This window comes from Nycticebus coucang, chromosome 13 (genome assembly GCF_027406575.1).
Source record: "Nycticebus coucang isolate mNycCou1 chromosome 13, mNycCou1.pri, whole genome shotgun sequence".
NCBI classification, from domain to species: Eukaryota; Metazoa; Chordata; class Mammalia; order Primates; family Lorisidae; genus Nycticebus; species Nycticebus coucang.
This window is the reverse complement of record NC_069792.1, coordinates 16,272,518-16,286,705: the sequence shown is the minus strand read 5'-3', so window position 1 is coordinate 16,286,705 and position 14,188 is coordinate 16,272,518. Positions and strand designations below refer to the sequence as shown.

General features: G+C 39.2%; 1 protein-coding gene across 6 annotated transcripts in view; it reads left to right on the top strand.

Annotated features, from left to right (window-relative positions):
- PDE7A (phosphodiesterase 7A) overlaps positions 1-14,188 on the top strand; it is a 125,733-nt gene that overhangs the window by 91,495 nt on the left and 20,050 nt on the right. For all 6 annotated transcript variants that reach the window (XR_008373774.1, XR_008373773.1, XR_008373775.1 and 3 more), the window contains 3 exons: positions 4,898-5,049; positions 7,211-7,274; positions 13,288-13,383. Coding sequence is in view for 3 of the 6 variants with exons in the window: in XM_053558641.1 (XP_053414616.1) it covers positions 4,898-5,049; positions 7,211-7,274; positions 13,288-13,383 (312 nt within the window). In the remaining 3 variants the exon portion in view is untranslated. The remainder of the gene's footprint in view (positions 1-4,897; positions 5,050-7,210; positions 7,275-13,287; positions 13,384-14,188) is intronic.

Sequence of the window (14,188 nt, the reverse complement as noted above, 5' to 3'; positions counted from 1 at the left end):
TACCTCAATTTATTGATATGAAAACATAGCCACAGATTCTTAAGTGAAAAAGAAAACATACTGTGAATGTTCTTGGATGAAAGAAAATTATATACACACATATAACATCTAGAAAAATATCAGGAGTGCCAAGGTGTTAACAATAGTTGTTTCTGAACACTTAATCCCTCCCTGGCAACTTGGAGCGGCTAATCCCAGAAAGGTCCAAGAAAAACACCTTATAAAGAAGAGAGGTGAATGTCACTCACAATGGCATAGTATGCCCCAGCAGTTGGCCTCCACACTGAAAACACCACTAAACTGGGAAAAATGTGCAGAATCAACTGTTTCAGGACTCTGGGCTCTGACTGGACACTTTCAAAAATCAGGGGTGGGCTTGATGAAAGGAGAGGCCGCTGTTTGACAAGAGGGCAGCCTGGATGAACCAGTGACCATCCCCTGGTCCTCAGCTCATGGCCTGTAGGGATATGTCCCCATATTATGGAGCGTCTGGCTGAAGCCAGGGCTGTCAGTGGGGACCTCATTCTCCATAAATTTAGAGACGCGTGTTTTGGTCAGTTTGGGGTCGCTGGGGCACCGGTGCAGATGTTTTCCTTGGGTTGGGGCCTGGTAGCTGCAGTGGCTTCCCCCCGTGGCATTTTTCAGGAGATTTGAGGAGACAGTGCCTCTTCCCACCCACTCCCCCCCTTTCTGGAGCTAGACATTTAGGAAATCTGTATCACGTCATTGGCCTACTGCAGAGAAGATAGAACAGAAACTGTAGTGACTGCACATAAGGAATAGACAAGGGCAAAGGGACAAGCAAAGGCAAAGAGTTTGGGAAAGTCATAAAATGGATGGCTTCAGCGTACAACAAGGAAACATTAGCAATCCTGGGGATGAAAGAATTAGACTTCTAGAGCTACTCCAGTGTAGGACTCAGCGTGTCTAAATCTCAACAACAAAATAAATAAAACTAAAAAAGAAACAGGGAAATGGGGCACACGGGAAAACAGAATTTGATAATACCATCCCTGAAGAAGCCCACAGGCTGCAATGACTAGCCAAAGATGTTAAATATCTTTTTTTTGCAGTTTTTGGCCGGGGCTGGGTTTGAACCCGCTACCTCCCGTGCTGCCTAGATGTTAAATATCTTAAATATGCTTAATGAGCTAACGGAAAACTTGGACACAGGGATTAAGTGTTCTGAAACGTTTTCTTGAATTATATCTCTAAATAAATATTTTGTCCACTACTTTATCTTCATTTGTTCAGAGATTCTTAATTGTCTGTGTTAAAACATCTTTGTCTTCTGTTTCTCACTTTCTCTCTATTCTTTTTTAACTATTTGTTTTGCTTGCTCTTCTCATTTCTATCCACTGTATCCATTACCGTGGTTAGCACGCATTTTTAGAGACAAAACTATCATCCATGTTAGAGTGCAGTGGCTTCATCATGGTTCACTGCATCCTCTAATTCCTGGGCTTGGAGGATATTTCTGCCTTGGCTCCCAGAGTCACTGTGACTACTGGTGCACACTACCATGCCTGGCTAATTTTTCTTATTTTTTTGTAGAGATGGGGTCTTGCTATGTGCCCAGGCTGGTCTCAAACGCCTCAGCCTTTATTTTTCATTTAAGGAAAATGAGACATCAGAAAAATTATGATTTGTTGGAAAGCACCCGGAAAATTAGAGGTAGGCAGGGGAGAATACAGTGATGATTTCATGGATAGGGCCCTGGCTCCCTGGCGGTGCCAGTTAACTTAACCATTGTTGGTGTGAATCCTGCTGCAGTGATAATAGGTGCTTGGCACAATGGATTGCCGTTTTGGGGGTTTTCCCTTCAAAAGAGGCTAATTCATTTTAGGGACTGTATGCAGTTGGCCTTCCAAAGAGATTCTCAGATTTATTTTAAGGATGAATTAATTTGGATATATAATTTGAAAGCATACTCACACGATGCAATCTAATTGCCAGTAATAAAATTGTTACCCTTGGTCTGTAATTTAAGATAAATCAAAGGGAATGCTCACAAAGTTGTATTTTAAAGTTATTAATACTTCTCCATAATGAATAGAGTATGTGTGTTCTATAATATTTTCTGGAAGTTTTCTAAGTGCTTTGGCTGTAATGGGTTAATTGTAGTGCATTTCTAACTCAGTTTCTAAGGTTATGTTTGTAAAATGAAGATCATAATCTTTGCCTTCTTCACAGGAGTGTAGTAAATGGAGTAGTGATACGAACATACTTTGGTAGAAGTGTGAAGTCCCTTACACGTACAGAGGTGGTACGTAGCAATTAGATCTCACCTCCTTCCCAGATATTTGTGCCTGTCCAGTCTGTGTCTTCCAGATCTATTCTTCTTTAGTAATAAAATCAGAAGGGTCCATTGTATACTTAGATTCCTGCGTATTAGCTTTTACCCTTTTGTGTTTCTTGTATGTACGCCTTTATCTGATGGGAGGACTATTTTGAATAATCATATACATGGAATTTTTGTAATAAACAGTAAATAGCAATATCGTAAATAATTTTTATTACTATAAAATATAATTTTTAAAAACCTTATAAATAATAGTGGAAATACAGGCATTATTAATAGGCTTGTATTTTTTAATCCAGCTCTCACTCTATATTGGCTGTATGACCTTGGCAAAAGTACTTACTTTCTCTTTTTAGAGACAAAACTATGTTCATTCTTCTCCTGTGTAAAGGGGGTTTGCTATCTTTTGAGGTTATTGATAACCAAACGAGATCACTTTTTACAAGGCACTTGGAACATTGCTTTCCATGTTTTAAAGTGTAGAATTTAATCTACCCTCATTTCCTCAAACAGACTGATTTTTGTTTAAACATAATCACTTGATACTCATAGTTTTTACCATTTTGATTCTAGTCCTTTGTATAAAGTAAGTTACATTGATAAAGATCAGAAACTACCCAATTGCTTTTAGATCCTCTGTGTTTTACATTGACTAGAATGAAAAATGGGAGAAGCAGATTAAGTAGCCGTGTGCATTGCATTATTTTACTTACAGATTGAGAGTATGGGAACCTCAAATCTCACCAGGTATTTTAAGAACAGTATGCATTTGTTCAATATACTTTACAATTGTCTATTATATGCCTGACACTATCGTTAGGCTTTGGGACACAGAGGGGAAGAAAAATAGTGTATGCCTATGTTAAAGGTCAGCATTTGGTGAAGGAGGGAGATAAATAAGCAATTACACTCTAGGAAGTACTCCCACTGATGAATGCACAGGGAGCTTTGGGAACCCAGAGGAGGGGGCTCTCCTTCTTCAAGCAGAGGAAGCATGCATGCAGATGAGTTTCCCAGGAAAGGTGCTACCTGAGTCTAGTTAGGGGAAGTCAAAACTGGGATAATGAAGGCGTATCTTCCAGGAAGCATACCTTCGAACGGTGAGATCAGTATCAATTTTATCATCTACGGTCTACCATGTATTTAATACCTGCTATGTGTCTGGCTTGTGTATTGTTATTGCATTTAATCCTGCATCCTCTGAATTAGACTTACTGCCATTATTTTATAGGTAAGGAAACACAGGAAAATAGGGGAGGGAGTGACTGTACGGGAGAGCCTATGTTTGGTTACCTGCCATTCCAACCTGGTGATTCTGGATTCATGAAAGTGATGAAGAGAGACGATAATTTGTTGATCCTTAGTTCTAGTTTTCATGTTTTATATTGTGGACATTTTGCTGAATTTACTTTGATTTTAGAATTTAAAGATAACGCATATTCCTTATAAGATGGATTTAACTCAAGCATGTTATTTCATCTGGTGCTCAATCAAAGAAACGTTGCTTTATTCTCACACTAGAGGGGGAAAAACAGTTGTGTCAGACTCACTGAAAGAATATACCAGGATGAGTGGAGGGAGGGTAATTGGTGGGACCACACCTACAGTGCATTTTCCAAGGGTACATGTTAAATTTACTAAGTGCAGAGTATAAATGTCTGAACACAATAACTAAGAAAATGCAGGGAGGGCTATGTTAACCAGTTTCATGAAAATAGTTCAAATGGTCTATAAAACCAGCACATTGTACCCCATGATTGCATTAATGTATACAGCTATGATTTAGTAAAAAATAAAAATAATAAAAAATGAAACATTTTAAGCAAAAAGAAAAAAGCAAAAAAGAAAGAATATACCAGTCGCCAGTGTGGAACCACATCTTTTCCAGAGTTTTTTGCCTGACAGAATATTTGTCCTTATCCTTTAGAACTCTTAGGATATAAACTACTTTGCTTCTTCCTTCTCTTTTTCCTCTATATGGAATTATCCTAAGGAAATATTGTATTTGAAATGATACTTCATTGGGATTGAAATAGTTGTATAATTGTTAAAATTCCATATGACATTTTAGACTGGATGCTTGAAAAATAAAGTTTTTTTAAATCTCTTGAAATGGCTCGGTGCACTCTACCCAGGGCGCCATAGTGAGACTCTGTCTCAAAATGAACAAAATAAAATAAAATCTCGTGTAACACAGGGTCTCACTTTTCAAGTAGTTTGAAAGTAGATATTTTTGTGTTTCTGCTACATGTTTGTATAATGCATTAAAATGATAGTTCTTGGAAGTTAAAAAAAAACCTGATTATTAATCCAGTCACTTTCTTCATTAGCTTTCTAAATGCCTTCAAAATTGGCCATTTATCCTGTCATCCTTAAGTTCTTCAATTGAAAACAAAAATAAAATACTTCTCGCTGGAAATGTGGTATCATGATTTAATAAATTATTTTAAAATTAAGTTCCTAGTTTCAATTTGTTTAATATTTGTATTATTTAAATTTATTTAAAATTTCTCATGCATAACTAAAGGGGGTACTGCAAAGATAGTGTATGTACAGTTTTGCTTGTTCTCTTACCTTTTACTCCTTTTATTTCAGCTCAGTCTGAAATAGGAGTGTCTGTATCTGCAAGGAATATCAGAAGGTTACTCAGTTTCCAGAGGTATCTTAGGTCTTCACGCTTTTTTCGTGGAACTACCGTTTCAAGTTCTCTGAACATTTTAGATGATGATTATAATGGACAAGCAAAGGTATGTATAACTTTTTTAAGAAAAAAAGATTTTATGAGTTTATTCAATCCTTTTTTCCTCATTATAATGATTTATAGAGATTTTTTTGGTCTGTGAAAAGCAATCTGAGCCCATTTTACAGAGTTTTCTTTTCCTTTAGAGAAGCTATTCATGTATAATTAGTATTACAGAGCAAGGGAAATTTCTGAAATAACTAAAGAAACATTGATTATTATAACATTAGGTAAGTAACAAGTAAATCAATGAAACGTTAAACTATGGTGTTAATGGCATCTTAATGCAGGGGAGAGTATTGGAGGTTACCTGATCTGATAATGTCTGGATTCTGTCAGTAAGGAAACCAAGGTCTAGAGAGCACAAGGGACAGGTTTGCGCTCACACAGCTGGTTAGAAGTAACCCCAGCACAGGAAGTTAGGATTCGTGATTTCAGTCTGACAAGTTTTCATAGTCCTTTGCGTCAAAGAGAGATGTTGAGGATTTAGACATACCTTAATTACGACCAGTAATTGTGAGCATTATTTACTTCATCTTTATATAATTTAAAAGAAAGGTCTTAATGGAAGTCAAGATTAAATGAGCTTGTTTTTGACCAAATGAGGATTTTTATATAATCTGAAATTTTTAATATATTTTAAATTATTCTTTGACTTAATATTTATAGGTCAGACTTTGAAGTTTGTGTAGATAAGTTTCCAAGTTGCAGAGATGAGGCTAGGGTGCATTTACAATTATATTAAAGTAAAAACATTTGTTCCCGTGTGTGAACTAGTGGACAGTATTTGTGCTTTTTTATTTCTTTCTTTTTTTGAGACAGATTCTCATTATGTCACCCTCGGTAGAGTGCTGTGGTGTCACAGCTCACAGCAACACAAACTCTTGGACTAACACGATTCTCTTGCCTTAGCCTCCCAAGTAGCTGGGACTACAGGCACTAGGCTATTTTTTATTATAGTTCTCATTGTTGTTTAGCTGGCCCCGGCCGGGTTTGAACCCGCTAGTCTTGGTGTACGTGGCTGGCGCCACTGTGCTACGAGCACTGAGCCTGCTTTTTTTCTTTACATTTTAAAAAGTTTACAGTTTCTGCAGTTTGAAATGAAAATATTGGTCTGTATTTATCATTGGTTGTTATTGGTGCTATCATAATCAGCATTCTCTACTAATAGTGTCTTAGTGCTGTTCATGCAAATTTATTCATACATGTATACAACAATGAACTTTTACATACAAAATAATTTTTTCTGAAAAAGTCCACAAAATGTTCAGATTTAGAATATATGGTGTAACAGGGCACGGTAGCTCACAACTGTAATCTCAACACTTTGGGAGTCTGAGTTGGGAGGATCGCTTGAGGCCAGGTGTTCAATATCATTCTGGGCAATATAGCAAGACCCCATTTCTAATTAAAATACATATATATATGGTTTTAAAATATTTGTTTTTTCAGTTCTTTGTGAGATTTATGTGCTTGACTAAAATATACGGCTTCCTAAAAGTTTATGTTGTAAATTTTATTATTTTATAAGGATCTTTAGAGAATATAAATATCCATAAGTTGGAAGTGTTTTACGCATGGTGCCAAGATTCCAGAATCAGACTGCTTGATTTAAGATCCCAGCTCTGTCACTTAGCTGAACAAGTTAGTTACCTTTTGCCTGTTTCCTCAGCTATAAAATGAGGATTGAAAACAATATCTGCTCGTTAGTACTGGTATGAATGGTAATAAAAGAGTAAGAAAAGTAATAATAACCATACTGGGGGGAACAGTAAATGCTCAGTAATTATTATAACTTATTTTCACTGGATCTTTAAAATCTGGTTTCTAGACCAGGCAACTTATCAACTTCATTTTTATGATGCTGTGTTAGAATTCTTGAAAATGTGTAAGATTTTATGAACAAGTTAAGAAAGAAACAGTAACCTCACTTATACAGTCATTAATTGAAAAGCAAAATAATATTTCATCTTTCAAGTAGAGTTTATCCCTTTGGATGTTTTTTGGAGCCAATTTTAAAAGTCATGTTTAAGAGGAGATTAATACTTGATATTTTTAAAAGTAAATCAGTCACTTTTCATTTTCATTAACTTCTCTGTGGACTATCTACGAAAGGCAGAATATTATTGAAATTAAATTACAGTAGGAATGTTTGGTTTTCATTTCAGTGTATGCTGGAAAAAGTTGGAAATTGGAATTTTGATATCTTTCTGTTTGATAGACTAACAAATGGTAAGTGAAGAATTTGATTTACTCAAGTTAATGTAGTCTCCAGATTACCGCATTGATGCTGTAGCCACTGTGGGTTGTTGCTTTCATTTAAACGACTTAGGTTATGAGCCCTCCGCTGGCAGAGGGAGCACCATTTTGTCCCTTTTTTAGCGCCTTTACTAAAAGCCTAGAGAGTCTATCTCATAATTTTATATTTTGATTGTTACTTTTAACTGTAATCAAAAACCATCTTCATCATGGCTTGGCTGATTGGTAGTTAATGCTGCTATTATTAATAACCCAAAGTGAACATTATCATCTTGTTATGTTGATTTTTCCTTTTTGGTTTCTTTTGGATGTAGCCATTTACAATGACGTCTATAATTGTGTTCCTCTTATGACGTCTGATGCTGTATTCCTATTTTGATAGCCACAGAGGAGTAGTCACCACATCCGAGAGGCATCCTTCCTTCTGCAGTTGTGGTTATTGGCCTTTTCTCAACATGTTTGAGAGACATGGTGTAGCAAAATCAGCAACAGTGGTTCCCTCTGGCACTGCCTCCTGACGTTGGTATGGGAAGGGCTTGCAGCTTCCCTGGGAGGGTTTATCAGACTACAGAGAGTATGTGTGGTTTGAAAAAGATGCCCACAGCTTGCTGCAGTCTGCTTACCTTCTCTTGAATTTAGTTTAGTTTTGTTTGGGGAGCAAGGATCATGAAAGAGAATGGGAACATGTTCCCTATTCACTGGGAACAGGGAATCATTTTTATTTAGGATGCAATTTTTGGCATAATTCTTGCTGGTACAAGTAGTTCATCTAGTCTTTTCCCCCTTTTGTCTAAATAGGTTTTTAATAAAATAAGGCAAAGTAGAAAGTACACTGAGAAAAAATTAGTTCTGACTTTGGAACCACAGAGTATGGTCACTGCTATACTTTGAAATCACCTGCTGGGCAGCACCTGTGGCTCAGTGGGTAGGGCACCGGCCCTATATACCAAGGGTGGTGGGTTCAACCTGGCCCCAGCCAAACTGCAACAAAAAATACCCGGGCGTTCAGGCAGGTGCCTGTAGTCCCAGCTACTCGGGAGGCTGAGGCAAGAGAATCGCCTAAGCCCAGGAGTTGGAGGTTGCTGTGAGCTGTGACGCCATGGCACTTTACCCAAGGCAATAAAGTGAGACTCTGTTGCTAATAAATAAATAAATAAATAATAAATAAAATCACCTGCTTTCTCTTATTTCACTTTGTCATGAAGTTCCTTTTATAAGGAAGTCAAATATGTAAAATAGATGAGCAAATACAGTGCTCAGGCACACTGTTGACAGGAAGTGAATTGGACGATATGAGGCAAGCTAGTGAAGACGGGGAAGTTTGCCTTACAGGCAAAATCTTTCATCCTTCCCTTTGCTATTTCTCTTCACCTTTCCTTTGCCCTCTGGTGATTAAGTGTTCTCCCTTCCCCCGCCTTGGCCCATCCACATAGGAAAGGCTCTGATAGCTTTATACTCAGTCAGCCTCCCTGGCCTTCTCCTCTTTGAAAATATAGGTAGTGAGACTACTTTCTGCTAACTCTGGGAAACTCTCCTTTCCTAACTCAACACAATATTACTTTAGTTATTATCTTGTAATAAACATAGATGAAACACTGCCACCCTTAACACCTGCAGGCTCAGCCTTATATAAACTAACAGCTCGTGGCCTATTATTAGTCTACGGGGACGCATGTCACTTATTGAAATGGTTGTTCTTCTCCAAATTTTATTTTTAAAAAGTACATACACCATTAGGGGACATGGTGATGAAAGTGGAGTGAGTTCAACAGTGTGTTGAAAGGACAGACAAAATAGCTACCACTCTGCCCGGGTGAGTGAAGCACTCTGCTTTCCCTACCATCTCCTCACTCCTGGGACTGGGTTTGTGGAGAGGATTGCTGAATGGTTTTCTCTTACGGTTGATTCTGGATCATTAGGGGTTGGTAGTCACTGATGGTTAGCTACCCACCTTTGATTTCATACCCGAAAGTTACAAGAATTCCCTGCTCAGAGAAATCTTATCAAGGAAAAAATTGGCAGAAGGAAATTCCTTTAAATTGCATTGTGTGGTGAGAACAGCTCTCAGGTTCTCCATCCAGAACCTGGCTCAGGTTCTGGATGACACTCATCCCTGTTGTCAGGGGTACGGGGCCCCTCCCTGCTCACTGATGCAAAGCTTTCTTATAATCTTACTCTGGTAATTTCCCACGTGGTGTTGGGATGAGGACGAGGAGGAGAAGGAAGCAAAATTGAGTGATTCATGCCAAATGGTCCCCAGCCTGTCTGCTCAAAGGAGGGAGTTAGCTATTGGCTACTAGGATGCATGTGATGTTCCTTTCACAGGGACGGAGCAGGGTGACGTGAGACAGCAGGATGGAGCTTGTCGCTCCTGGAAGCTGCCTGGTTAGTGAGGACGCTGCTCGCCAGGCCTGAGTTAGAGAGACAGCCTGATCCTTCCCACCAGATCCTGTCAAGGATTACTTCTTCATTTTTTAATTGAAAAGTAAATTTATCTCAGGTTAACACGAGGGTACAAACAACCAGGTCAAAATATGTGATTTGGTTAGGTGAAGTCCCTCTTGTGGTTGTGCCCCACACACAGAAGGTGTGCCAAACCCCTCCAACCCGTGCCCATTCAGTGAAGCACCCTACCTCCCTCCCGGTCCCTGGCTGCCGCTCCCCCCAGCTTGAATTGAAATGAGTTTTTCTCCTTTATGGGTGTGTTAGATCCTCTGCTGGCTTCATAGTAGTGTTGAGTACATTGGATACTTGTTTTTCCATTCTGTGATACTGTAAGGATCACTTCTTAAAACAGGTGAGGGCCACTACACTTTAGGCCATTCTGTCCTTTGGTGTATTTTGTGAGTGTAGCTTTTCTGTAAATATAATCCTGTTTTTCAAGAACATGGTTTGTTTCCATTTCCATTTTTTAAAAGTTCTCTACCTGCTCTTTGTTCAGCACAACTAAACATCTCTTGTTTTGAAATGTTTTCTTATCTTGTGTTTTTACTTACTGGTGTAATACTCAGTTGGTATCTTATCAGCGGAAAATGAAAAACATGTTGCATATAGCTTTCAGTATGACAGGGGCGGTATACTTCAGCAGACTGGTTCTTGTAAGATTACGAAAGTTCTTTTTTTTTTTTTTTGTAGAGGCAGAGTCTCACTTTATGGCCCTCAGTAGAGTGCCGTGGCATCACACAGCTCACAGCAACCTCCAATTCCTGGGCTTAAGCGATTCTCTTGCCTCAGCCTCCCGAGTAGCTGGGACTACAGGCGCCCGCCACAACGCCCGGCTGTTTTTTGGTTGCAGTTTGGCCGGGGCTGGGTTTGAACCCGCCACCCTCGGTATATGGGGCCGGCGCCTTACCGACTGAGCCACAGGCGCTGCCCAGGATTACGAAAGTTCTTATTGGGGGAACATTCCATATGCCTCTTCCCTGCAGTTTGCCTGAATTCCTCAAGAGGGTGTTTTCCCATTAGACTATAGCTTTCTTGCTTTCTTTTTTTGTAGAGACAGAGTCTCACTTTATGGCCCTCGGTAGAGTGCCGTGGCCTCACACAGCTCACAGCAACCTCCAACTCCTGGGCTTAAGCGATTCTCTTGCCTCAGCCTCCCAAGTAGCTGGGACTACAGGTGCCCGCCACGGCGCCCGCCACAACGCCCGGCTATTTTTTGGTTGCAGTTCGGCTGGGGCCGGGTTTGAACCCGCCACCCTCGGTATATGGAGCCGGCGCCTTACCCACTGAGCCACAGGCGCCGCCCTCTTGCTTTCTTTTTTTTTTTTTGAGACTGAGTCTCACTATAGCTTTCTTTTTTTTTTTTTTGAGACAGAGTCTCACCATGTCGCCCTCTGTAGAGTACTGTGACATCACAGCTCACAGCAACCTCAAACTCCTGGGCTCAAGTGATCCTCTTGCCTCAGCCTCCCAAGTAGCGGGACTACAGGCACCTGCCACAATGCCCAGCTATTTTTGTTGTTGTTGTTGTTGATTGCTGCTGTTGTTTAGCAGGCCTGGGCCAAGTTCGAACCCGCCAGCCCCAGTGTACCCCACTGAGCTAAGGGTACCGAGCTGACTACAGCTTTCTTAAAACTTACTCTAGACCCTAGAAATTGGAAATTTGTTGCGTTAGATTTGGGAAACAATTTTAGGGAGAGCCCTGTGATAACCTAGATATGCAGAATGAATAAACATTCTAAAATATCTATTTATATACATAAAGAAAAGTTGGTTGTGACACCCAACTTTTGGTTCCAAACTAGGGGGCCCCCTCTCTTCTCATTTGTACCGGGAGAGTGTTATCAGGACATGAATGCATTTTAACATTTAATTTCTTAAAAATAAAAGATTTGAAATGTTTTTTCTTTCCATGTGAAGGTGATGTCAGGTAGTTTTTTAAAAAGAATCTGTTTGGGCCTACCATATTTTTCTAATGTTGATCATGCAAATATTACTCCCAATAATTTATGATACTTTTTCCTTAGCCATAGGCTTCTGTTTGCAACTGTGTAAGCAGCTTTGGATAATGAGTTTAGACAAATCATCCTTATTATCCTTTGTAAATATTATTGCTATAAATTTTCAGTGTAGGACTAGTTATATGATCTATGCATTTTAGTAAGAATCATAGACTCTTTAGAGAACACTAGAATCACATTTATTTTATTGCTATGATCTGAATATTGGCAGTAATTTTTGAGTGTGTTTAAAATACACAATGTATTTAATTGTTCAAATAACAGTGTATGTGTTTTATAGAAGTTGTTTGCAAAACTTTGCGGAATGTAGCAGGTGGTATAAAAAATAGAGAGGTGTATCATGAAAGAGAAAATGAAGCATTATAAAAATGGTGGGTTTTTTTCTAATTTCTGTACTTGGTGTAACTCTAGTTGTTATGGCCCTTTCCAGGTGACAACCGTTTCAGAAAACTCACTTATGTAGGAAGATGCAGAGGGTGAAACTGGAGTGAATAGGAGAGGCGGAAATTCTTGGGTATTTCCTAGATAAGTGAATCTAGTGACGTGTGAGTGCTGATGCTTGTCAGGACAATATAGAAAAGTGAGGGAGATTGATCAGTTGATGTGGGTAGGGATGGACAAGAAAGGTCTCTGAGGAGGTGTGCATGGCTTGGCTTTTGAAAGAAAAGGGGAACTTCAGGGCTTGTATTTTTTCTATAATGGGTGAAGCTGTGGAGATGAGGGAGTGGATGGGAAGCCAATATGTGGAAAGTTTGAGAAGAGCAGAAAATGCTTGGAAATAGATATTTCAAAAAGTGGAAGAACCATTTTACTTCAAAGACATAATACGATTGTTGGGCAGTATTGACCATGAATTTATAGTGGAAGAGTCCTACTGTGTTTGTGACTCTGCCTTCCTTTCCAAACCCAGCAACCCTCAGGTGGTCCCGGTAGTTATGGAAGAGGCAGGTGGTTGAGTTCGGAGTTTTCATCCTGAGGATCTTGAGGAGGTCACTGGTCACTTTTCCTTGCCCTGTATAAATGGGAAACACAACCTCCGTCTAACAAGGTTTTGCAGCCACGGTGGGCTCCCCTCTGGGGCAGCTCTTTTTGGTGAAAGCAAGATAGTAGAGGGGTGTCAGGAGAAGAGGTTAAGTGCAGCTGAGTTTTAGGGACTTCAGAAAGCTGAATTAACTTACTCAGTAGGGAGGCAGATTTGAAGCTTTCTTACTGTCAATCCTAGTTATTTTGATGTCTTTCTAAAGAAATAATCCATTTGAAAATATTTATCTTCCAGTTCTTTGGCTGTAGAAAAATGAACCCCCAAAAAACCCTCATTCTCATTTTTTTCTTAGAGTTAAACAAAGATATGACAGTAAAATTTATAACTGATAAAATACGAATATGAAAATTTTATATAGACCAAAAGTAGGAATCAGTACTCTCTTTTCCATGTTTTATATTCACAATCCATATTTGAAAGCATAATGTAATCATGTTAGCTTGCATTTCCTACTAATGTAATATCTCTTCTTTCTTTCTAGGAAATAGTCTAGTAAGCTTAACCTTTCATTTATTTAATCTTCATGGATTAATTGAGTACTTCCATTTAGATATGATGAAACTCCGTAGATTTTTAGGTAAGTGATTCTAATTATTTGAATAGTAACATTTATACAAGGACCTGTGTAAATTTCATATCACAGTTCTATCAGTTAGCTGTGACAAACATCTGAAACTAGTGGCTTCAAACAACACACCTTTATTGCCTCTTGGAGCTGTGGGACTGTTGAATGCTGCTTTGGCCTGGGTGGGCTCATCCGTGCACCTGCAGGAGCAACAGTTGGGCTGCACTTCTGGCTCTGCAGGCCTTGGTTAGGACCTCAGCTGGGACACCAGGCCCCCACCCAGCTCGGCTCTGCATGGTGTCCTATTAAACTTAAAAGAGGCAGAGGACTTTGGCACCATAACAGATTCACATTAAAAAAAAAAAAAAATGTACTTCTTTTATAATCTGAGCTTGTTCAAACAGCAGTGGCAGGTTTCCAAGAGAGAGCTGATGTGTACAGGCCTCTGGAACCCCACACTCAGAACTGGCCCACCTTGACTTCTGCAGGTTCTTTTTGGCCACAGCACATCAAATCAGGATGAACCTGTGCCTCTCATGGGAAAATCTGCAAAGTCTCAGAGCCACACATGCAAGGAATAATGAAGCACTGGGATGATTTTGCACTCAATTTCATACACTGCCACAGCTTGCTGGCAAAGAGGATACAATTTCTGTACTTTTCTAAATTTTTGAAAGATAAAACTTTAAAAGATGAATTGCATTTAGGTCTCTTCTTTTCCTGACCCTCAAAATCCCTTGACAACAGACTTTAAAGATTATTTTGAATATGATTAAAAGTGCAGGATGATGTTTATATAATACTGCTCTGCTAGGAA